This window comes from Rhinatrema bivittatum, chromosome 5 (assembly GCF_901001135.1).
Source record: "Rhinatrema bivittatum chromosome 5, aRhiBiv1.1, whole genome shotgun sequence".
NCBI classification, from domain to species: Eukaryota; Metazoa; Chordata; class Amphibia; order Gymnophiona; family Rhinatrematidae; genus Rhinatrema; species Rhinatrema bivittatum.
Genome location: NC_042619.1, coordinates 17,197,108 through 17,223,630, shown reverse-complemented (window position 1 = coordinate 17,223,630; position 26,523 = coordinate 17,197,108). Strand labels below are relative to the sequence as shown.

General features: G+C 41.6%; 1 protein-coding gene across 1 annotated transcript in view; it reads right to left on the bottom strand.

Moving 5' to 3' along the window:
- LOC115091825 (beta-arrestin-1) overlaps positions 1-26,523 on the bottom strand; it is a gene marked incomplete in the record, with an annotated part of 534,784 nt that overhangs the window by 44,125 nt on the left and 464,136 nt on the right. The window contains 1 exon segment of the mRNA XM_029602063.1: positions 2,641-2,713. Coding sequence (XP_029457923.1) covers positions 2,641-2,713 — 73 coding nt within the window.

Sequence of the window (26,523 nt, the reverse complement as noted above, 5' to 3'; positions counted from 1 at the left end):
TTTCGGCATGCACTCCCTTTTTACTTATAGACAAAAGTGGGCAATAGATCTGGGAAGGACAATAATTGTCAAAGAAACAGAGTTATCAAATAAGTGGAAATATCTCACTGTTTACAACGATGTTATGTGTTTCTTTCATAGTAACATAGAAATGATGGCAGATAAAGACCAAACTGTCCATCCGGTCTGCCCAGCAAGCTGCTCATGGTTATAACTGCCGCTCCATGCAGATTACCCCCATGCACCCTTTTCCTCTTCCCTCTAGGGATCCGCAATGTTTATTCCATGCCCTTTTGAATTCATTTACTGTTTTCATCCACACCATCTCTTCCAGGAGGGCATTCCAGTCATCCATTACCCTCTCCATGAAGAAATATTTCCTGATATTGGTTCTGAGTCATCCCTCCCAGATTTTAATTTTGTGACCCCCTAGTTCTACAGTTTTCTTTCCAATGGAAATGGTTCGATGTTTGTGCATCATTAAAACCTTTCAGATATCTGAAGGTTTGTATCATATCAACTCCTGCACATGCTAGGTAGAGCTTAAAGCACTACTGCTTAGCAGAGACAGGTCCATTCAGTGCCACTGGATGATTTCACCCCACTTGTCATGGCTAATTCAGCCTGCTTAGTGATGGAAAATAATCATATCTGGCAAACACAGAAACATGATAGCACAAAGAGACCATGTGGCTCATCAAGTCTGCCCAGCTGTCCTCTTTATGTAGCTCTTACAATTTCCATCACTCTCTGACACATCCCCTGTATATCTCCCATGCTTTCTTGAATTCAGATACCATTTTTGTCTCCACTGCCCCTATTGGGAGGTTGTTTGATGCATCAGCTACCCCCTCTGTAAAGAAATATTTCCTAAAATTATCCCTTTCACCCTTCTCCTATGACCCCTTGTCCTAGAGCCTCCTTTCCTTTGAAAGAAGCTCATGTCCTGGGCATGGAAACTGTTGAGATATCTGAATGTCTCTATCATATCTCCCCTATTTCACCTTTCCTCTAGGGTGTACATGTTTAGATCTTTAAGTCTATCCCCAAATGCTTTAGAAAAAAGACCACTGATCAATTTAATAGCCACCCTCTGGTCCGACTCCATCCTGTTTATATTCTTTTGAAGGTGGGGGGACCAGAACTGTACACAGTGTTCCCAGTGAGGTCTCACCAGGGACCTATACAGGGGCAATATCACCTCCCTTTTTCTGCTAACCATCCCTCTCCCTGTGCAGCCAAACATCTTTCTGGCTTTTACAGTCACTTTATCCACCTGATTGGCCACTTTATGATCATCAAATACAATTACCCCCAGATCCCGCTTTTCCTCTGTGCTTAGAAGAATTTCACCTTCAATATTGTACCTTTCCCTTGGGGTTTTGCAGTCTAAATGCATTGCTCTACATTTTTTAGCATTAAATCTTAGCTGCCAGTCTCTAGACCAGGAATGGCGAACTCCAGTCCTCGAATGCAACAAACAGACCAGGTTTTCAGGATATCCACCATAAATATTCCCGCAGGCAGTGCATGCAAATCTTTCTCATGCATATTCATTGTAGATTTCCAGAAAACCTGGTCTGTTTGTGGCCCTCGAGGATTGGAGTTCACCATCCCTGCTCTAGAGCATTCCTTGAACTTTGCAAGATCCTTCATATTTTCCACACTTTCCTAGCTATCTACCTTGTTGCAGATTTTGGTAACATTGGCAAAAAGATAAACCTTTCCAGACAATTCTTCTGCTATGTTGCTCACGAAAATGTTGGAAAGAACTGGTCCTAGGACTGATCCCTGAGGCACACCACTAGTAATCCCAAAATGTATTGTCCTATCTCTGGTTATAGACAATGGGGCATATGTGATCAGTTCTTTCATGTACATGGCATAGAGCTGCCCAGTGACTAACTATTATTTTTTGGAAAAACTATTGTGTTCTGTTGTAAGAACAGGTACTTCTATGTTATGTCTGTCCTTGGACATATTGGAAGACAAGTACTCGATAATATGTATGGACATTGCACTAGCAAAAAAAATACATAATGATAAATTAAAAATTCTTATAAATCCTCTCCCTCTTCCCCTCCTCTATCATTGTAACAATGGCTCAAGTAAGATAATACTGAGCCGGCCTTGGCAGCCAGCAAAACAGCTAAGTCGAGATGATACGTCTATATGACTTATGAACATTTACAGATGCAGATTTCAGGCCTACCAAAGTTCCTTCGTCTGGCAACAGAAGATACTTTTGCAGTCACAGAAGCTTGCATCTCGGAAGAAGACTGAGCCAAAGATTTACCATTATGCTTCTTGCGATCTATTTGCTAACCTGCGATATGTGGTAACATGCGTTAATGCATGTTCTTGCTCCTTATTGTTAAATGTATTTATTTGTTTACATTTGTAATCTGCCTTTCCAATAATACTCAAGGCAGTTTGCAATATCAATCAAATCTATAGAGCTAAATAACAGTAAACATAATGCCATCTCTTCAACACATCAATAAAGTGATATCAAAACCATAAATAATACTAAGAAAATGATACACTATAATTAAAAAAAACCCAACCCTTCTCAACTAATAGAAGCTAAAACCAGACATACAGGTTTACAGAAGGGGGTTAATGTTGGTCCGTACTTACTCTGCCTCTTCTACGGCAACTGGGCATTTGTACTGAGCCGTGTTAAACAAGCATATGTCAGCATACTGTCGTACTGGGAGAAAGAATAAGGGGGAGGAGAAGAGAAAGAAAAAGAAATTAATACACAGGTTTTACAGCTGGACTTCAACTCAGACACAGAGTAAACACTTTAAACAGGTCAGGAGAAAACTGTATGCATTGCGGGGCTTGTTGACAATTGGTTCCGTTGCACAGGTTTCCATAGAGAGTGGCAGCATGAAAAGCTGTTGCAGATAGCACTGAGATGTGTGTGTGTGTGTGTGTGTATATCACACACACACACACACATCGGGTCATCCTTATCTTCTATCGTTTACCTGTGTGAATTTTAATAACCTTTCCTTTCTCTTCCTTCTCAGCCAAGTTCTTATCACCCTGTTATATGTAACTGCCTTTTCAACACCATTGTTATAGTTATGTTTACTATGCACCCCTGTTTTATGTGAACCAGCACGATGTGACTGCTGTCTTGAATGCCGGTATATAAAAATCTGAAATAAATAAATAAATAAATAAATAAATAAAATATCGATAGATAAACGCAACAACACAGAAAGTAGGATGAATTACAAGACTTCATTACATGCCCCAGGGGTCTTGTGAGCCATGAGTGCCATTAGCACTAGGGAAAATCACTGAATCCATTAACGAATATTCCGTCCTCCGTTACTGAGCTTATATAACGCGTTAGGTAAATGACCTTGCTAGCTTTACTCCAAACAATTAAGCAATATTAGCTCTGACTCTTATTTTCCTGCGTACTCAAAACGTCAGCTTGATTGGCATCACCAGAAACTTCGGTTGAGTGTTCAAGCTGATTTTCCGTTGGCGCCTCACACATGCATCGGCTTCTCATTGAGAGCGATTTACACATGGTCACATGGTGTCTACCAAATCACAAAGCTCAATTTTTCTCAGCCATTTTGGGGGCAATTTTCAAAAGGATTTATGCCCATAAATCCTGGTTACTGCCTGCAAATCGCCCTTTGAAAGTCACCCCAGGATTCTGTGTGGGGGAAGAGAACACACGTAACTTCAATTATGCACGTAGGTGGAGATGGGGAGAGGAAAGCATTTTCGCGCTTACTTGCAATTTTCAAAAATATGCGTGCAAATGCACACACAGAAAAGTTGCACCTGCTCCAAAGCTTGTGTAACTTCCTGCAAGCACATGTGCACACCTACTGGGCAACCTACACAATTTTCAGAGTAGACTTATACACATAAGTCCAATTTGAAAATTCAGGCTAACTTCTATGTGCATTTTGTACCTGCAGAAATTAACCCTCTGCGGGCTACAGAAAAAAAAAAGGCATGATTGAACAGCAATGCTGCTAAAAATGATGATCCCTTTTCACGGGCATCACCAAGTGTCTTACTGCAGCAGCTCTCCGGCCCGGTCTCAATGTGGAAGGGAAGGTTCTACGTTGACGTGCATTAATGCTAATTTTTGCTTTTTTGTTTTAGAGAACTTTCTTTGGAGCTGAGGTGGCTATCTGGCCTCGTCAGGCAGGGCAGCCGCTGCACAAAATGTTGCCTCGGTCAAGGGTTACTCTTGGTGCTCCCTTCCCTCGTGAGTTCATGTGCTCGCAGACTGACTCAGAATGGTGGCTTGACAATTCACCCATGACAATCATTCTCTTGCCCACTCCTGTGACAGCTCTGACATCAGGCCGCCATGCATTAAGTATTCTTTTTGTTTTTATTCATATATTCATCTTGGGGGGGTGTAGGATGCTGGGATTGCTTATTCTGGCACCACATGCGGTCACACTACATACAATTACACTTCAGTGCAAATTAACTATTTTTCAGAGAGGTTTAATACTGAATGGCAGAAAGGTAATAATAATAATGGTCTGCCTTTTGATTATCATATCTATTTCTGACTACTTTTTTATGAGCCTATATGTCTTTGTCCTTAAACCTTGAGATTGGATTTCAGCCTCCAGGGATACATAAAACTATTGAGAAGCTGATAAAAAGATAAACTGTATTCACCACAAAGTACTTTCTCTGGGGTTATTTACAGCAGTGTCCCTGGAGACTCCAGCACAATCCTGGAGAGTTGGCAACCCTGCTGGTTTTGGGACCCAGGGAGGCTATTTGCAAGGCCACCAAACATTGCAAAAAATATAGTAAAACCTTTTTGGGGTTTGTTTGATTTTTTGCAAGTAAATAGTGGTGGCATGAGGTCATCCACATTGTGAGCCCTGTGGGAACAGGGAAATTAAGCTTCAGTACTTAAGTGTAATCTGCTTTGAAGTGGCTGAAAGGAGGAATATAAATCAAATAAATAAATAAATACATGAAATGTGCCATGAAAATCCCATATTAAGGGGAAAAGGGGAATGTGGCCCAGGCCCTATGTCACCAATAAGATGTTCTTTCACCTTACTCCAGTACTGCAACATTGGCTAGGTTGTAATATTGGTGTTACGGAGGACAATGGCACGGTTTTGTGTGCTTGTCTCCTTAAGTAACTGTGTGTACGGAAGACCTCCAGGAGCAGTGTGACTCAGTGACATATAAGAGTGAGCTCTGAGGAGTTAATGGGGAGATTATTTTCTGGTGATTCTGTCTGGCAGTGGGACTCAGACGAGCGGGATCCATCCAGGGGTTCTGGGAAGCCCCTGTGCGCCTGCTGGAGAGCAAACGGTAGGCGTTTGCCATGAGGCACCTGGGAGGACTTATGGACCCAACTACAATGTGGGAGATCCTGTGGCCTTAACATAAAAGCTTCTTCTCAGAGGAATTCAGTGATGGGATGTGAGTGCTAAAGAGCCCCTGAAGGAACAATGACTAAAGTCAGGTGGCTGTATGGAGAAGGAGATTAAGATCTAAATGCTAGAGGAGCAGTAAGTGTAGAGTGTATTTCTTTTATTGCTGCTGCTTATCTCTGCTGTGAATCCTGTTGAGTCACCTCATTGATAATTTTGTTTGTAAACTGACTACTGGTACCCCAGAATTAAAAAAAAAAAAAAAAAAAGGCTTATTATTTTGAAATAGAACCCATCGACCCATTGAGTGAGACTCTATTTGCTAAATCCCACTGTTTCAGGTTTGAGGTTTTGGGATGTGCCGAAATCAGTAAGAACGAGAATATTTATTTATTTATTTATTTATTTAAAAACTTTTATATACCGGTATTAGTATGCATACATCATACCGGTTTACAATGTAACTTTAAAGGTAGAAATTACAATGAACAGGGAGGGCGAACAAGGAGGAGCATACAAAGAGCAGGAGGTGGAGGAATTAAAGCAATAAATAAAAACTGCAACGGACTATTTACAGGAATATACAAGGCGTAGGCAAGATACTTGCAGAAGTCGGTGTACTTAATCAGGGTAGGCTTGTCGGATATTGACGAGTTTGTGCAGGGAGTGCCGTCAGATGGTCACAGAGGGGGAAAGGAGGATTATGGTGTTTTCCCTGACCAGTTACCATCTACCCGAACAAACTGTATTTTTGACCCCCCCAGACCTGGTGCCAGGACGACAGAAACCCTTCACCAGGCCTTTTTTATTTTATGTGAACCAGTCTGGGGAATTTCAAATTCCCTGTACGTACCTGGATCAGTCCAGACCGTGGGTTATGTCCCCAATCCAGCAGATGGAGTCAGCACAAGCTTCGAGGGGGCGTCACCATAAGTACTACTACCCCCTCTGCAGGAGTTCAGTATCTTCTGACTCCAGCAGATGCGAGTAGGGGAATCTGGGTTGCTCCCGATTACCTTAGGCTTTTTCTTCCTTTAATTAAGTTTTCTCTGTTTTTCTCTGCCTATTGTCTTTTGGATCAAGTTTGTTTAAAAAATAAATAAATAAATAGAAAGAGGGTTCAAATTGGGGAGGCGTGGCTTCCCTCTGTGTGGTCTCTTCTTTCTCTCTCTCGTTGCTATCCTGTCACTTCTGGATCGGGGTAAGTGATAAATTATTTTGTACTTTCTCTTGCAGCTTTTTGACGGCGGTGCATCGCGGATGCCGGTGGGCCCGGCCTCTCCGCGCTTCTCCCTCGCCCGCGGCCATTTTCTCTGCTCCTCGTGGGCTGCGGGGGCATAAGGATATCTTTACAAAGATAATATTAATATTAAAAGTAACATAATGATATCTACAGAATAAATAATGGATATTATCAATTGCAGTTTAACACCCCAAAACTCATAAAGGTGAAAGAGACAAGGATCAAAAAAAATATAGGGATGGTAGATCGATCCAAGATGGAGGATTAGCTGCACCGCGGTGAGCATCCTAAATTTCCTCGGAGAAATTTTACCTTTAACGGTTGGAGTGTGCCACATTTGTGCTGCAAAAGACGGGCCAGGGAGAGGCAAACTGCAGAGGCCCTCCCTGGTGAGTCCGATAACTGGCCCGATGGACACTCATGTGGTGCGTGGGATTGTTTATCCGGGAGAGCAGTCGCTCAAGTCGGATCAGGAAGGCACTGAAACATCTGATCCCCTCCTTGACTCGATGAAATCTCTGTTCCCGGTGGTGAGAACACCCCCCAGAGAACCCCGCAGGAAGGAGAGAGTTGGATCGGGAGACTCTCCAGGTGCAAGCTGGTGAAGACGGCAACCCAGGAGGAAATGATATGGAGACCGAGCCTGCGTTGGAAGCCGAAGCTCTCGGCATCTCTGGAGAGAGTTAGCAGGAGGAGAAGTGCAACTACTGGAGGATTGTAATGTGGAACAAGTGGAGTCAGCTAAATTTGTATTAAAAAGTACCCGATGGTAAGACCACAGGTTTTCTCATTAGAAAACATATGGGAGGCATTAGTTATTTTGAATGAGAATATTTCGCTACAGTTAAAACCTGTGGTTAAGAAAATGGTTGAATTAGAAAATCAAGTAAGAAATGCGCAGGAAGAAAGTGTGAAAAAAGAACGTGCGTTGGGTGTTCTGAACCAAGACATTGGAAATTTAAATGAACAACATCGTATGTTGATTAAAGAAAATCAGCTTCTTCATAGAAAAATGGAGAACCTTGAAAATCTTACCAGAGGGAAAAATTTCAGGCTGATGAATTTTCCTAAAATACCTTTAGTATCAGCAAGAGATATGTGGAATAGATATGCTACAGAGGTTTTAAAGTTCACCCAACAAATCATCCCTCCTTTAACTAAATTTACTATATACCATCTATGAAAACAAAACCCACTGAGGGACAGGATTTCCAAGTACTATCTCCATTAAATGTTTTTGAACTTCTGGAATTATCCGATACAACTGAAGCTCAACCTGCAACTCTAGTTATATCTTTATTACTCGAATCAGATAGAGATTGGATTATGAAAATATACTTTAAACACCGTAAAGAGTTATTCCTGAAGATGTGAGTTTAAATATGTTGTGTTCTGTGGCCGCGGATGGCCGCGGCCACAGACCTGTGATGGCAGGTTGCCGCTGCAGCGTCGGTGAAGCTGCGGGAGTCTAGTGCCTGTTGTTCCCCCGCGCCGGTGTGGGCCTCCATGGTGGCCGCTGGGTCGGGAGTCATCCCTGCTCCTCCCTCGCGGCGTCGGGCCACGTTCTCCGCGGCCGGGAAGCCAAGATGGCCACGCCTCCTCACAGGATTTAAAGGGACCTCGTCCCTTTAATTGCCTGTACCTGTTTCCTATGAACCAGACCAGGGGAAGTATTTAAGGAGACTTCCTCTGTTCACTCCTTGACTTGGCAACAGCGTTGTTCGAATCTGTTTGCTTCGGCGAGTCTTCTGGTGCTTCGGATCCTTGCTTCCTGGTTCCTGTTTCGTCTCAGTGATTCCTTGGTGTCAGACTTCGGATTGGCAAGCAGCGATCCTTCGGTGTGTGACCTCAGACTGGTAAGCGACGACCCTCTGGCACTTGACCTTGGACTTCTTCCGGACCATCATCTCCAAGGGCCCACCTAAGTCCCAGCAGCTCGGGTCCCTACGGGTTCCTCCTGGGGGGGCCACGGGCTTCCAGAGGCGAAGCTCCAGTTGGCCCTTGCACTGACTTCATGACTCCTCGACCTCTCAAAGGTCCGCCTAAGTCCCAGAGGCCCAGGCCCTTACGGGCTCCTCCCAGGGGGACCGCGGGCTTCCAGTGGCGAAGACCCAATTAGATTCTCCAATGTCACGACTCTTCATTTGTCTCCACAGTCGCCTCAGTCTTCAGTGCCAAGGGTCAGCCGGTCACATCTTCTGTTCCGCCTCACCACCTGATGGGGGAACCTAAGGACCCACCTCCTGAGGTATACCATCCTCCCATCGGTCCAAGGGGTCACAAGCCTGATCATAACTAAATATTTCCAGATGTAGCTAAAGAAACCCAAAAAAGAAGGAAACAATTCTTGATTATGTGACCTGAGTTGTTACAAATGGGAGCTACATTTATGTTAAAATTTCCCTGTAACTGTTATATAAATTATCACAATGTAAAGTATATTTTTCATGACTCATCACAGCTTACTAAGTTTATTATTGATAGTGCCTCTTCTATTACTGAAGAAGAAAAGTAGTTAGGTGCACTACCTCAATGAAGCTGTAATTGTTGTCATATAAGATACAATCTCAGGAATGCTATTGTTTACTTATAAAGTTTATAGTATTTTCCTTGAAATAGCCTTCACAAGATTTGGATTTCCATATTGGGGACTGAGTTATCAACGACATGATGATATAGATGATTATTAAGGATGTAAATTGTCATATAAGAATAATTTCCTTTTGTCTGTTGAAAATTTCTGTTTGTCAAGAAATATTCTTGATTGTATAATTGAAAAATTGCAACAAATAAAAAAAAACCATAAAATATAGGGATAAATAATGAATCTGCATTCCATGAAGCAACCCTGGCAGGTAATTTTACTCCATGGGATTTCCCGCTCTTTCGAGGGTATTTCTGCTTTTATTACTGCCTGAGGGAAAATGACCAGAAATTTGTGTCTGCTTCCTTTAAGGTGCATTTTAAAAGGTTTGCACATGCCAAAATTAGGAGGTACACATGTGCCCACTCAATTTCAAAAGTTGCCCACATATGCGTGCAAATGCCGATGCACAAATATCTCACTTCAAACCAAAAAGGGGCGTGGTTTGGGTGTGGTGTTCATGGGTCATGGACGTTCTGGGGCGGAGCCGCGAGATATGCACATAAGTAGGTACTGTTACGTTTGGCCGGCCACAGGACGTTCCCGTGACCGGCCACACTTATCTCAACGGTGCCAGGGCCTGCAGAACGCCAACAGGATTCCTGGTGGCAAGGATGCCACCGGCAAGTGCTCAGCGATGACGGTGCACTTACCGCTAGGTGTGCGCACACCCACCCCAACCATAAAGGCTCTGTGGCTCTCCCTGATGATGTCAGCATGGCAGGTTATTTCAACCTAAGCCGTGCTCTAAGCAAATGCCTCAGCAATGGGTCTCCTGCCTAGTGGTGCATGTTGCAGCATTCCTGATTCCATGCTTCCATTCCTATTTTATAACATACGCACATATGAGCACACATATTATAAAATGGCCGCATATCTGGGTGTGCGGTTACCATCCTTGTGGGTGGTTTTTCCTTTTGGAAACAATGTGCATGGTTGTCAAAACCAGACACGTCATTCCGCTCCTCCCTCTCTCTGCCCCTAGCCAAACCTTTTCAGTTTGATGAGTAACCCATGTGGACAGACTGGGCATTAATCAAAGTTCTGATTTCCATGAGTATTTTACTTACTGGTGGAAACCCCTACCAGCTTTTAATCTCTCTCACAAGTGCTAGAAGTGCAGGGAGCCAGAAAATTTAGTCTTAGAGTTTAGAGAAGGAAGGTGTCCTCGTCTTGTCTCTCTGTCTGCACCGCACTGTGGGCCTCACGGTCAGATGCTCTGTGTTGGTGTCTCTGGCTGGGTATTGTGGCTCTTGGATTCCCTTCAACCAACATCTGGGATTGGACTTTCCCCATTCTATGCCCAGGGGTTCATCCCCAGGAGCAGGGAACCACTGGCCACAGTTCAGAGGAAGGGTAATTTTCAAAAGCATTTTCATGGGTAAAAAAACCAGTGCTTCACCCTCAGAAAATAACTTTTTTAAACTTGCCTTCCTAATATGCACACATATCCTGGTTGAATGCAAGTTTACCTGGACCGGGCAGAGGCATTCCTTGAGGCAGAGCTGAGGAGGGGTTTGGAGTTACGCATATAAAGGTAGATTTTAAAAGCATTGCTCGCACAAAAAAGGCCACTTACCCGGGTATGCAAGCCATGAGTGAGCCATGTGAATTTTAAGAAGCCACAAATTATGCACGTACAATACCTATGTGCACGTCAAGAAGAAGGGATGGAAAATGGGTGAGGCATGGGGGTTCCGGAGCAGGGCCAAAACTTACTCGCATAATTCTAAATTTAAAAAATGCTGACCATGGTGCGTGCCGGCCTGTTATCCGCATAACTTTACTGCTGGTCCTGACAAGGAGCAAGTCTGGAGATCTCAAGTTTTAGGGTTTCCGGCACAGCATGAGGGATCAGGGTCAAGTGGGGGGCTTGTAGGATGAAGAACCAGAGGGGTCTGGAAGACCTCAATAACAACTGGAGAAAATGGTGGAATAATTGGCAAAAACTGTTTTTTCCCTTGCGAGAGCATGTTTTAAAATCTGCCTGTACACGCGTGTAAAAACCACTAAAGCCCTAGCGGAAATACATGCAGGACATTTATTCGAGTCGCCTCTTAAGTTTGTGTGCACACATATGCGCACAAGGGGGATTTTAAATGATACGTGCATACTTGCGTGCACAATATAAAATTGCAGCGTTTCTCAGCTCGCGCGCCACATGTGCGTATATTTTAAAATTAGCCAGATACATTTGAAAATTCAAAATTTCTATGCACTAAATATCAGGTGTAAGTGTGTGCAGATAGTTTTGGTGGATAATTGTCCCAAAATTCTCCATCCTACTTCTTTCTTGGTTATACCAGGGTGTTTTGTCCCCAAAATAAAAATATGAAAAAAAAAAAACCGTACAAACTTCTCCTCCCACCCCATCTCTTTTCTGGTTTTCCACCTTACTGGTTTTTCTATCCCTCTACAATCTCAGCTTAGTTCTCTCACCCTGCTTCTTTCTTGATTATACTGGGGTCTTTTGTCCCCAAAATAAAATGTGTAGTTCTTCTAGACAGATAGTGCCATGATTGGAGTTAAGTTGTAAGTGGATGCTGTGCTCTAGGTGACACTCTGGAGTAAAGAAAGGGGTTGCTGGAGTTAACAGTAAAAATTCTTGGTTTAGTATACTGCCTCCAGTCTCTTCTGCAAGTGAATGGCCAATGCTCATGCCAGATAGCAAGACACCAAATTCGGAGGTAAACTGTCGGCACAATTTCCAGTATCTCCCGATTCAAAAGTTGAGAATCTGAAACACTGGAGTTCTGTGGGAAACTAATACCGCACACATTTTTAATTTTTAGAGAGTTTTCAATGTTTTCTAAGATCCTCATTAGAGATATATTATCTCTGGCTCTATGTGGTATTAATTGCTTGAAGTCTGCCAACCTGATTTTCAAGCACAAAAGCCTTTTCTCCAAGGCTTTTCACTTTTAGCATTTTGTCATCTTCTGTTCTAAATCAGTCACTGAAACAGAAAAAAACAGAGAATTTGATGGCTGATGAGGACCAGTCGGCTCCTGGGCACTTTGGCGATCAGGTACTCCGAGCAGGGCTCTCAGGGGCCCACCCGAATTAGGGAAGCTTGGGTACATCCCATCGTCTGGACTGATCCTGGTACGTACAGGGAAAAGAAAATGATTCCTTACCTGCTAATTTTCGTTCCTGTAGTACCATGGATCAGTCCAGACGCCTACCACTCTGGGAATTTAGACTCCTGCTCGGGCTGTTATGTGTGACTGTTTCCTGTCTTCTGTCTTCTTAATTTTCCTATTCTTGTTCACAGCTCCTCACAAGTTGGCTGTTGTGGCCCTTTGGTGGCCGTTTACTGTTATGTTTTGTGTTTTCTCATACTTAAGAGCTCTTGATCCAAACTGTTTTGCTCTTTTGGGCTTTGCTATTCGTTATACTGAGCTCCAGCAGAGGGTGTACTGGTATATATGGTGGCACTCTCGAGCTCTGTTCTGACTCCATCTGCTGGACGGGGGACATAACCCACCGTCTGGACTGATCCATGGTACTAAAGGAACGAAAATTAGCAGGTAAGGAATCATTTTCTTTTACCTGCTATTAAGTTCACTTAGAGAATAGCCACTGCCATTAGCAATGGTAACATGGAATAGACTTAGTTTTTGGGTACTTGCCAGGTTCTTATGGCCTGGATTGGCCACTGTTGGAAACAGGATGCTGGGCTTGATGGACCCTTGGTCTGACCCAATATGGCATTTTCTTATGTTCTTATGGGCAGGGAAGGAGAAAGAGAAGCAGGGGGATGCTGGACAGGGAGGGGCAGGAATAAAGGGGTCAGTGGGATGCTGGGCAGGAAGGGGGTAGAGAGGGGTCAAAGGGAATGAAAAAAGGGCAGGGAAGAGGACCAGATGGAGTGGAGCTGGTCTGGTGGTTCGTGCTCCCCTCCCCCCACAACTAAAATGGATTTCTTTTTGTGTAAATTCCCCTATAATGTTGTGCAGTGTGGCTGTTTTGCAGATTCATCTGATCCCAAACGTGATATTGCCGGTAACTTGTCACAGTCCCCGCGCAAGCTGTGAAAACGCCATTCTCCGTGGCAAAGCAGGCGTGCAGCTCCGGGAGCCCGTCAGTACAGGAAAGTTGGCAAAAACGCACGGAAGCGAGAGCTTTCAAAGCAGACTTGGGCACCTAAGTCCGCTTTGAAAATCACCCCACCAAATCTGCCCTGCGCGAGTTACACCTGCTATGGTGGTGCGCTCCGAGTTTTTTCTGAAAACGGACACTCGTACGCGCGCAAATCCAGACCCAGGAACACCTCTGCGAAGATGACCTACATTGGCAATTTAATAAAAGGTCACGCTAGTGCACAAAACCCCGTTTTAGTCAAGTCCCCTTTATTATCCCCCCCCGGGAATGGGCTCATTTCCCCTGCATGCACGCTGGGTCCAACTAAGCCTTGCATCTTGTCCTTGAGGGAAGGGACCCATAGCTACACAGCCTGTTCCGCAATTTTTCAACCTCCAAAACACAAAGAAGCTGAGAAAAGCGTATGTCAGATATAATAGCTTTTTGTTCCCAAGTGCCCAAGGATAGTTTAGAAGCAGAAGGAACAAACTGCTATGAACCACTTAAAACGTGTGAAGGTCAAGCTGAAGGACAGTGCAGACATGAAAAAAATATATATCTGTGTGAGTTCTGCCACTGCACAATTGAGTGCTTTCACGTACAAGGCCGTAGGACTACATTTGCTGCTCCTCTTTGTCTCTTATTTCTGGAGTTTTCTGTGTCTCTGCAGGGCTATCTGCTCTGTTGGACACTGTTTGTTCCCATAGCAAAAGAAAGGAGAAATGATGTCTTACCTGTTAATTTCCTTTCCTTTACTGCTGCTACCCCAGTCCAGAAAGTATGAGTTATCCTCTCATTCAGCACATATGGAAGCAGAGGTCTATTTTCATAATTTCATAATTAATACTTGCCTTTATCTTCCTTCCAGCTTGTTTTAAGCTTCCAAGTTCTTGACTCCCGTTGATTGTAACTTTGACTTATTCCTATCTATGGTTATTTATTGTTTACCTGAATTGTTCCTTCAGTTATACCCTATGTTAAATGTAAACCGATCCGATATGGTTATTTACTATGAAGGTCGGTATAAAAAACTGTTAAATAAATAAAATAAATTTTTTTTATACGTCATACTTAGAACTAATTCAGCCAGTTTACTACTGTCAAGGCTACAAAAACAACTATAAAAAAAATAACAATGAATAAACAAGAACATAAGACATGCCATACTGGGTCAGACCAAGGGTCCATCAAGCCCAGCATCCTGTTTCCAACAGTGGCCAATCCAAGTGACAAATACCTGGCAAGTACCCAAACATTAGATAGATCTCTAGCTACTATTCTTTTCTGATTAACAGCAATTTATGGACTTCTCCTCTAGGACCTTATCCAAATCTTTTTTTAAACCCACTAACTGCCATAATCACATCTTCTATCAATGAATTCCAGAGCTTAACTGTGCGCTGAGTGAAAAAGAATTTTCTTATATTTGTTTTAAATGAGCTATTGCTAATTTCATAGGTGCCCCCTAGTCCTTTTATTGTCTGAGAGAGCAAATAATCAATTCACATTTATCCATTCTAGACCTTTCATGATTTTAAAGACCTCTATCATATCCCCCCTCAGCCGTCTCTTCTCCAAGCTGAAAAGTCCTAACCTCTAGCCTTTCCTCATAGGGGAGCCATTGCATGCCCCTTCATTTTGGTCGCCCTTCTCTGTACTTTCTCCAGTGCAACTATATCTTTTTTGAGATGCGACGACCAGAATTGCACACAGTATTCAAGGTGCGGTCTCACTATGGAGCAATACAGAGGAATTATGACATTCTCTGTTTTAATCGCCATTCCCTTCCTAATAAATCCTAACATTCTGTTTGCTTTTTTTGACTGCCAAAGCACACTGAGCCAACAATTTCAATGTGTTATCCACTATGACGCCTATATCGCTTTCTTGGATGGTAACTCCTAATATGGAGCCTAAAATCATATAACTATATCATGGGTTATTTTTCCCTGTATGTATCACCTTGTACTTGTCCATATTCAACTTCATCTGCCATTTGGATGCCCAATCTTCCAGCCTCATAATCTGCTTGAGATTTAACTATTCTGCATAATTCTGTGACATATGAAAATTTCATTACCTCATTCTTCATACTCCTTTCCAGATTATTTATAAATATATTAAAAAGCACCGGTCCAAGTACAGAGCCCTGAGGCTCCACTGTTTACCTTTTTCCACTGTGAAAATAGACTATTTAATCCTACTCTCTGTTTCCAATCTTTTAACCAGTTTGCAATTCACAAAAGGACATTGCTCCTATCCCATGACTATTTAATTTTCTTAGAAGCCTCTTATGAGGCTTGTGAAAATCCAAATTCACCACATCTACCGGTTCACCTTTGTCCACATGTTTATTTCACCTCTTCAAAAAAAATGTAGGAGATTTGTGAGACAAGACAAATCCTTGCTGGCTGTTTCCCATTAAACCATGTCTATGTAAATGTTCTGCAATTTTATTCTTTATAATAGTTTCCACGATTTTTCCTGGCACTGAAGTCAGGCTCACCGGTCTATAGTTTCCTGGAATGCCACTGGAGCCTTTTTTAAATATTGGGGTTACATTGGCCACCTTCCAGTCTTCAGGTATAATGGATGATTTTAATGATAGGTTACAAATTATTATTATTTTTATATATACTGACATTTGATCTCAATTGAGATATCACAACAGTTTACATTCAGGTACTGTATCCCCAGAGGGCTTACAATCTAAGTTTTTGTACCTGAGGCAATGGAGGGTAAAGTGACTTGCCCAAGGTCACAAGGAGTGACAGCAGGACTTGAACCCTGGTCTCCTGGTTTATAGTCCACTGCTCTAACCACTAGGCTATTCCTCCTCCCCTAATAGGGCTCCTCTAATAGGTCTCAAATTAAACTCCTCCCCTAATAGGTCTCAAATTAAACTTTTGAGTTTTTTCAGACCCCTGAAGTGTATATCATCAGGTCCAGGTGATTTACTACTCTTCAGTTTGTCAATTTGGCCTACTACATTGTCCATGTTCATCGTGATTTGGTTCAGTTCATCTGAATCTCGCCCTTGAAAACCATCTTTGGAACTGGTATCTCCCCAACATCCTCTTTAGTAAACACAGAAGAATAGAATTTGTTTGGTCTTTCTGCGATGGTCTTATCTTCCCTAAGTGCCCCTTTAATCCCTTTATCATCTAAAGATACAATTAACTCCCTCACAGGCTTTCTGCTTCAGATATATTTTAAAAAGTTTCAGTGAAAAAAAAGAACCCACAGTCAAACTAAAAACTTTTTGCAAGGCCTATCTTGCATTGTCACAGCCTAACCCAGCTATGCTTACTTTATTTAATACTTCCCTTTTAAAGAAAAAAATGTTTTTTTGTTTTTTTTTAAGGAAAGGCAATCTCTTTTTGCAAAAATACACAACAAATATAAAAATACCTAATCTGATATTTTCTCTCATATTCTTTTCTTTATATATATATATATATATATATATATATATATATATATATATATATATATATATATATATATATATATATATATAAATAATGGGAGGGATTCTGGACTGTGTAGCAGAAGTAAAGGAAAGGAAATTAATAGGTAAGACATTTTTCCTTCCATTACCTTCTGCTCCTCCAGTCCCAAACCTATGGGAAATACCAAAGCCCATTTAAGAGTGGGTGGATAACAATCCCGCTTTTAAGACTGAAGAACCAAAAATGGTATCTTAACTAGCGAGAAGATCCAACCTATAGTGCTTTGCAAGAGGCCCCAAAGAGGTCCACGTGGCTGCTTTACAAATCTCCACTAATCTTTCTGCCCACAATGAAACCTGTGCTCGTGTTGAGTCTTGATCATTTTAGGTACAGTTTTCCCCTTCAGTAAATAAGCCGAAGAAATAACATTCTTTAACCACCTAGCAATCAAAACCTTTGAAGCCAATTCTCCCTTTCCTGATCCACAATAGAAAATAAACAGTTTCAGATTTATGAAAATCTTTAGTTCTTTCAAGGTAAACTTTTAAACATCTCTTAACATCCAGATACTTTAATGATTCTAAGTCTTCTTTAATTTTCTTCTTGTTAAAGGCAGGAAGAACAAGACGCTGATTAATATGAAATGAAGATACTATCTTAGGTAAAAAAAGAAGGGACTGGTCTCGAAATAACAAAATTGTTAGTGACAAAGTCTTCAATTCAGAAATTCACCTTGCAGAAATAATTGCTACTAAGAAGACTGTCTTTAAGGTTAGATCCTTTATAGCTGATTGACTTAAAGACTTGAAAGGAGGTCTAGATGAAACATGCAAAACTAAATTTAAATTCCAATGAGGAAAAACAGTTTTGATTCATGGACATATATGTTTCACCCCACTGAGAAAACGGGAAAAATCCATATGGGAGGAAATCAAATTACCCTTTATTCGTCCATGAAAACAAGAAATGGTAACTATTTGAACCTTTAAAGAATTTAAAGCTAAACCTTTATCCAATCCACAGTGTAAAAAGGCTAGAATATCCCTTATCTGTGCAAACCATGGAGATAAATTCCTATTTCTGCAAAATTCCTCAAAAATGCACCAAACTCTTATATAAGATAGAGAAGTAGATCTTTTCCTAGAGTGCAACATTGTATTAATCACCGGGGGGAGAGTAACCTTTCTTTGCTAACCTTGCCCTTCAATAGCCAAGCCATATGCAAGAATGGAGTTGGATCTTCCATCTCTACAGGTCTCTGATATAGAAGGCTCTTGACTTGCAGCAGACACAGAAGCTGATCTATTAATAATCTCCTTATGTCTGCATACCATGGCCTTTGTAGCCAGTCGGGAGCTAGTAAGACCACTAACATTCTTTTCCTTTTCTTTTCTCAGCATGCAAACTATTAGCAACCATGAAGGAAAAAGATCCAAGAGTTTTATCCTTTCCAACATTGTTGAAAGGCATCTATTGCCTCGCTGCCCTCTTCTCTGTGGTGATTGAAAAACCTTCTTACTTCCTTATTTTGACTGGAGGCCATCAAATCTATCTGATGTGGTCCTCATTTAAGCACTATCTGAAAAAAGGCATCCTAACTTAATACCACTCCCCAGGATCTATTAAACTACAACTTAGATAGTCTGCCTGAATATTGATCTGGCCTTCTATATGTTCAGTTGTCAACTAAAATAGATGGTTCTCAGCCCAAGAGATCTGTCTCCTCTGAAATGCCCTGATTGCGTGTTCTGCCTTATACTTGTTTATATATGCAACTGCTGTTGCATTGTCACATAGGACTCTCACTGCCTTCCCCTGAAAGAGATTCTGATGCCTCTGGTCTCTAGGCGATTTATATACCATTGAGTCTCACTCTGGCTCCAGAGATTCTGAGCATAATGATTCTTGTAATGAGCACCCCAGCCTAATAGACTGGCGTCTGTTATCAGCAGATCCTAATCGGAACTTTCCAAGGGCATTCTTTTTTGCAAATTTGGGGAATGCTATCGCCATTTTAGAGATGTTCGAATCTCATTTGATAATGGAAGGCGTGCACTGTAGTCAAGAAGTTGCGGATTCCATCTTGATAGGAGTGAGATCTGTAGAAGTCTCATATAAGCCCTTGTCCAAGGAACTAATTCCAGAGTCAAAACCATTGAATCTAGAAGCTGCAGATAATGCCAAGCAGTTGATGCTTCTGAACTGAAAAACTTTACCTGGGAACAAATCTTTGAGATTCTTTTTTTGTGGTAGGTATATCATACCTGCGGTCATATCAAATACCACCCCTAGATGTTCTATAGTTTGGGAGGGTTGCAAATTACTTTTTGCAAAATTGATCACCCAGTCTAACTGTTTGAGTAATGAAACTACCGCTTCCGTCAATTCTACTCCTTCAGAATACGATTTGGCCCTTATTAACCAATCGTCCAAATAAGGATGAATCAAAATTCCCTTCCTTCTTAAAAAGGTAGCTACAACAATCATGACTTTTATAAAAGTTCTTGGCACTGTTGCTAGCCCAAAGGTAGGGCAACAATTGGTAATGTTGACCAATTATACAAAAACGGAGAAATGTTTGGAAATCTAGTTTCATTGGAATATGAAAGCAAGCCTCTTTTAAATCGAGGGATGTGCAAAGAGATTCCATCCAGAAACGAGAGATATATATATTCCGATTTAAGCCCTTTAGATCCAAAATGGAATCACAAAATAAATTGAATAATACCCTTTTTGATGTACCTTGAATGGAACTGGCCGAATTGCCTGCAACTGAATCAACTTGTCCAATGAATTGAGGCTACCCTGACTGGAGTATGGAAAAGTGAGACAACAAAATGATCTCTTATCAATATTTTTAACTCTGGGGCATAACTATTTTGGATTATATCCAAAACCCATTGATCTGAGGTAATGTGGATCCATTCTCCAAGAAAGGTGCCTTATAGGCTCCCCTAAAGAATAAATCCTCTAGGCTTCATTGTGCACTCCTTGAAGCTCTGGTTGTCTGGCTAGAATCGCTTTTTGATTTTCTTGCCCCTCGAAAGGGTTGAGATCCACCTTCACTTCTTGAAAATTGAGGAATTCCGGTCTATATCTATTAGCTTCCATAAATTGACTATGACTTCCATATGGTCGAAAATTGGGACGGGTCTTATCTTCAGATAATCTCTGAACTTTTGAATCACCCAGATTTTTTATCAAATGATCCAGCTCCTCACCATAGAGATATTTACCCTTAAAGGGTATATTCAAAAGTCTGGATTTGAACCATGAGTCCACAGACCAATTTCTTAGCCATAGAAGTTGTCTAGCTCCTACAGAAAGAGCTCCAGACCTAACTTAAAGAGTAAAAATCTAGAAACACAGCTAGCACAAAGGAGCCTGCAAAAAAAAGATGCTTAAGAACCGACTCTAGCTTCCTATTTTGAGCATCCTGAAGGGTTGCACTCCCTTCCACAGGGGTTGTAGTTCTCCTGGCTACCACAGCAATCCTCATGTCTACTCTTGGTTGTTGGAAAAGACGATTCAATACTTCTGGCGGCATAGGATACAACCTATTAAAAATTCAGGTGCCTATGGCCTGCCTCTGGGTGCAGAGGAAACAAAGAAGCTGTCTTCCGTGTACCTCTGAAGATTGCTGACATAACTTGCAAAATTAATGCTATTTCCTCCTTATGAAACAATCTGATCTGTTCCTCATTATCTTCTCCCGACTGAATCTCACCTTCTTCCAATGAGTCCAGTCCACTTACACCTCTGTTATCTTCAAATCTTAAATAAGAGGGACAATCCACCTCCAAGGAGAGAGTTTCCTGATCTTTTGATTCCAATCTCCATCTCTTATGAGTCTTCGAAATTTTAAGAGCTGAAATTTCATCTTGTCCTTGATCTGCTATGCCTTCTCGCTGATCCTGTAAGGCTTGAAAAGACTGATGCAAAAACTTTAAAAAGTCAGGAGAAAAGGCACCTGCACTAATGCTAGGAACTTCCTGCTTTGTTTCATTAAGGAAGTCCGGCCCTGGCAGTAATTTAGGTGGCCCCTGACCTGATACTGGTCCCACCTTCAATGCCAACATCCCGGGAAGCCGATTCAAGATGGTCGCCATGACCCAGTCAGCCGTTGGAATGGCTGAAGCTAACGGCTCTCCAGAGGCAGAAATTGTACTGGCTGAAGACTTTTGTACGCCTGGTGCCTCAGAGGAGGAAGTCTTTTTAGTAGAAGTAGCTACCCAGGTCAGATCGGGCGATTTAGATTTATTGCAGCAAAAGAGCACAGACTTCCTTGAGCGGATGTGAGCTTTAGCCCCACAAACACCGCAGCGACAACTTTTCTCAGCCATCGAACCAACTTGAAAAAAATTCAAGTATAAGGCTGTAACAAGGCAATGGGCTTAACAAAGTAGCCTCTTTCCTTAATTAACTTGTAAAACCAAGCCAAATGGTGCTCAACCTTGCCAAATGAAAGAAAAGGGAGCAGAGAAATAAATGCCTTCTGAGCGCGCTTCATTGCAGGAGATACAGTCACAGGAGCATGGGGCCCATATATAGCCTTACAAGTCATGCTAAGAAAATAGTAAGAGACTGATTCCGAATAAATAAAACCTTCTGTTCTACACAGACTGAACTAAAAAATGTCCATCCAGCAGCTGGAGGCAGAGAACACTGGCTGAATTAGTTCTAGATATGAGATCTAAGCAGGTGATGTCATTAAAAAAACAAATACAGAACTCTGCCTCCATGTGTGCTGGATGAGAGGATAACCCATAGGTTCAGGACTGGTGGAGCAGAAGGAAGAGGAATGGTTGAACATTAATAGACGGGACATGTGCTTTAATGTCAGACGGACTTTCAATGGAAATCTCTGTATTCGCAGATGTGAAAGTAAAGAAGCAGTGCCAGAAGTATAAAGGGATAATTAATTAGTCAAGGCTGCATGGTGAGCCATGCAGCATAAAGCACGCCTCTCTTCCTTAAGGGCTCTCCCATTATCTGCTTAGGGAGGGGCTCTGCTCACACACTTTAATGATACAGGATTTTTAGTCTTTGCAAATATAATTTATCCTTCCACCCTAAATGACATTCCCAAAACGACACCTGGCCTTACTGGTCAGGGGGGCTGGAGGGGGAATCTCCTTCAAGATTTACCCTTAACACCTCACCTCTGATCTTTCCCTTTGAAGATTACGCCAGAGAAATTATCAGAATTTGATAAATTCACAAGTATGAACTCCTGTCTCTCAGAGAATGAGTCCGATCTCTGGAGGCTAGAATGGCAGACCTGGAGGAGCTGAGGCAGGCAGAGAGGTACTAGAGTGGCAGGCCTGGAGGAGCTGAGGCAGACAGAGAGGTACCAGAGTGGCAGACCTGGAGGAGCTGAGGCAGACAGAGAGGTATATAGATGAGACCTTCAGGGACCTGGTAGCCAAGTCCCAACTTCAGACTGGCAGCCCTGGTGCTGCCTTGGAGGAGGAAGGTCTCGTGATTGGAGAGCACCAACCAGGTGCAGCAGGAAAGGATCCTGTAGCAAGGACCTGCTCTCCAGGTGGTGCATTGTCCTTTCGCACCGAGGATATCTCCCCAAGGCCTACTGCCCAGGAGGGAAGGTTAGGTCGGCCGTCATAGCTGGTGATTCGATTATTAGGAATGTAGATAGCTGGGTGGCTGGTGGGCGTGAGGATCGCCTGGTAACATGCCTACCTGGTGCGAAGGTGGCGGACCTCACGCGTCACCTAGATAGGATTTTAGACAGTGCTGGGGAGGAGCCGGCTGTCGTGGTACATGTGGGCACCATCGACATAGGAAAATGTGGGCGGGAGGTTCTGGAAGCCAAATTTAGGCTCTTAGGTAGAAAGCTTAAATCCAGAACCTCCAGGGTAGCATTCTCTGAAATGCTCCCTGTTCCACGCGCAGGTCCCCAGAGGCAGGCAGAGCTCCGGAGTCTCAATGCGTGGATGAGACGATGGTGCAAAGAAGAGGGATTCAGTTTTGTTAGGAACTGGGGATCCTTTTGGGGAAGGGGGAGTCTCTTCCGAAGGGATGGGCTCCACCTTAACCAGGGTGGAACCAGACTGCTGGCGCTAACCTTTAAAAAGGAGATAGAGCAGCTTTTAAACTAGAACAAAGGGGAAAGCCGACAGTCGCTCAGCAGCGCATGGTTCGGAGAGAGGTATCTTTAAAGGATACTAAAGATGCATTAGAATTAGGGCATCCCAACAGTGAGGTTCCAATAATTAGAAAAATAGTCAAAGTGCCTGTAACTAAAAACTCACCTGAGCTAAAAAATTCTAACTTATCCCTATCAATTAAAAAGCAGAATGAAAATACAAACAAAAACCAAACTTTGAAATGTTTCTATGCTAATGCCAGAAGTCTAAGAAGTAAGATGGGAGAATTAGAATGTATAGCAGTGAATGATGACACAGACTTAATTGGCATCTCAGAGACATGGTAGGATTTTTTAATCCTTATTGTTTTAATTATTGGGTGTAATTTGATGATTCTGCTCTTTTGAAATATTTATTTTTGTGGGGGAGAACAGAACATTTTTTAATCTGATTTTTTATTTATCAGATGTTTTGAAATCTTTTATTGGTGTTTGGGATATTTTCTATATTCTATTCATTAATTGGTTTGAAATATTTATTCTTTTTATGAATATGATTTTACTATTATGATTGATTTATATTTCTTGATTTTATTATTTATTGTTTTATGATGAATGGTAATGCTCCTGTTTTTCCATTGTTGCTCTGCATGTTGAGGCTGGCTCATTGTGGGTTCCAGTTCAGTTCTTCTCAGCACGTTTCTGTTTATACTTTCTGATCTCTTTATTCTGTATTTGGTGAGGGTCTCTCTGTATTCTGCCTATGTGACTGAAGTGAGGTATTTTGCTGGCATGTAATTTCTGTATAAGGATCTATAGCAGCCTGGTTTCCTAATAAGAGTTTTATAAGTGTTCTGTGGCCTGGTGTAATATGTGCAGTGTTGCTTTTCATAGCTAAATTAGGATTGTTTTGGTATGGGAGATTTACTATATTGTAATGGTATGTCTGTTTGTTCAAGGCTTTCTGAAGGCCAAGCTCACATTCAATACGCATTACAAAACATCTAATGCCATAGGAGCTCCAAGTGTCTTTTTTGCAGAGTTTTCTGGCTGGCACCACAGGAGTGCATGTAAATATAATATGCATGTTCTGATATTTTTGCCTCAGAAGACTGTACTCTTTAATGTTCTTTTTCATGTAAACTTTATTATAAACGCATAATTTAATTGTGGGTGACTGTAAAGGGTGTAGGAGTGTGTGGCATGTGTGCAAGGCTGTAAGTTTTGCTTAGGGTACCTAATACACTTCCTTATCCATGGGTTCTGGGCAGGGGAAGAGGCATGTCAGTTTTTAAAAATATAGAATGCAGGACAGAGCTGGGCTTTATTTGATAGGCCAGGGACAGGCACTGAATGAACAAATCTATAATAAAACATACAAGCGATCAGGACAACTCTGTTAGGTTTAAATACCTGCTTGCATTGAGGTTCAATGCACTCCCTGCTATGTTAGAAGTCCTTGCACTCAGGTATGGTAACCTGTTGAATGTGATACGTACTACCTTTGTGGGTCGGCATACTAAGTCCATTATTTTGTCCTGATTGCTTGTATGTTTTATTATAGATTTGTTGTGAAGCTTTTGGTCCCTCCCGACGCAGCCTCTGGCGAAACACGGAACTGTGTCGGGGGACTTTGTCAAAGACGTCTGCAATTTAAGCCAGTGGAGTTGCCGCATAAAATGCATGAAAATATCAATAAATTTCACCTTTGAATCAAACTACGATTGGGACTCAGATTGCTTTGTTTGCACTTTTGGTTGGATAGATTTCAATTACCCCAATATTTATTTATTTATTAAGTTTTATATACCGTTTTATATACCGTCACTAAGACAGGCCATTGTAACGGTTTACAAAATATAACACAATAAAACAATCACAAATGCGGTCATAAAACTCTTATACATAAAATAAAAGCTGTTGTAAATAATAACTAAAATTGAACATAAAAAATAAGGCCTAAAAAAATCCCATAAAAATACAAATAGATAAAAAGAAAAATAAAGTAACCATTAAAAACATTCGCAGCAGACTAAAACAGTAAAAGGCATAAAAATAAGGGATAGAAGCACACTAAACTCACTCTGTATATGCTTTGCTGAAAAGCCAGGTTTTTAAATCACGCTTAAACTTTTTAAAATCGGTCTCAAGTCTCAGAATCGTTGGTAGCGTGTTCCAGATTTTGGGTCCTGCTAGTGATAACGCTCTCTCCCTAACTTGATTCAGATGTGCTGAGTGAACAGAAGGTAAAGAAAGTAAGCCCTTATTTGCAGAACGCAAATTTCTTTGTGGAACATGCAATTTAATAGCTATATTTAACCAGTCTACCTGCTCACCATGAATAAGTTTATGCAAAATGCAGAGTGTTTTGAATTTCACCCATGATTCAATGGGTAACCAGTGTAAGTCAAACAGAATTGGAGTAATGTGGTCAGTTTTCCTTTTGCTAGTTAAAATTCTTGCTGCTGCATTTTACAGGACCTGAAGGGGTCGAATGGAAGAGGCGGGGAGACCTAAAAATAGTGAATTGCAATAATCAGTGCTCGCAAATATTAACGCTTGCAGGACTGTGCGGAAATCGCTTTGCAAGAGAAGTGCTTTCAGGTGTTTCAGTGTCATTAGTTTGGAGAAACCCTCTCTTACTTTAGTCGAAATATGTTTTTTAAGACATAATTCTGGATAGATTATGACTCCAAAATCCCTAATATATTCTGCCAGCTTGAAATTATTGACTGGGTAAGTGAAATATCAGGCCATGCTAGAGAGATAAAGTTCCTGGATGGAATAAATGACAGTTTTATGGAGCAATTGCTTCAAGAACCGTTGAGAGAGGGAACAATTTTAGATCTAATTCTCAGTGGAGCGCATGATTTGGTGAGAGAGGTAATGTTGGTGGGGTCGCTTAGCAATAGTGATCATAATATGATCAAATTTGAATTAATGTGTGGACATTGTTAAAAAATACCATCCTAGAAGCGCAGTCCAGATATATCCCACACATTAAGATAGGTGGAAGGAAGGTCAAACGATTGCCAGCATGGCTAAAAAGTGAGGTGAAAAAGGCTATTTTAGCTAAAAAATCTTCATTCAATAATTTGAAGGATCCATCAGAAGAAAATAGGATAAAGCATAAACATTGGCAAGTTAAATGTAAGACATTGATAAGACAGGCTAAGAGAGAATTTGAAAAGAAGTTGGCCATAGAGGCAAAAACTCACAATAAAAACTTTTTAAAATATATCTGAAGCAGAAAGCCTGTGAGGGAGTTGTTTGGACCTTTAGATGATTGGGGGGTTAAAGGGGCACTTAGGGAAGATAAGGCCATTGCGGAAAGATTAAACGATTTCTTTGCTTCAGTGTTTACTGAAGAGGATGTTGGGAAGATACCCATTCCAGAGACAGTTTTCAAGGGTGATGATTCAGATGAACTAAACCAAATCACAATGAATCTGGAAGATGTAGGCCAGATTGACAAACTGAAGAGTAGTAAATCACTTGGACCAGATGGTATACACCCCAGGGTTCTGAAAGAGCTAAAAAAGTAAATTTTAGATCTATTTCAATTAATTTGTAACCTATCATTAAAATCATCCATT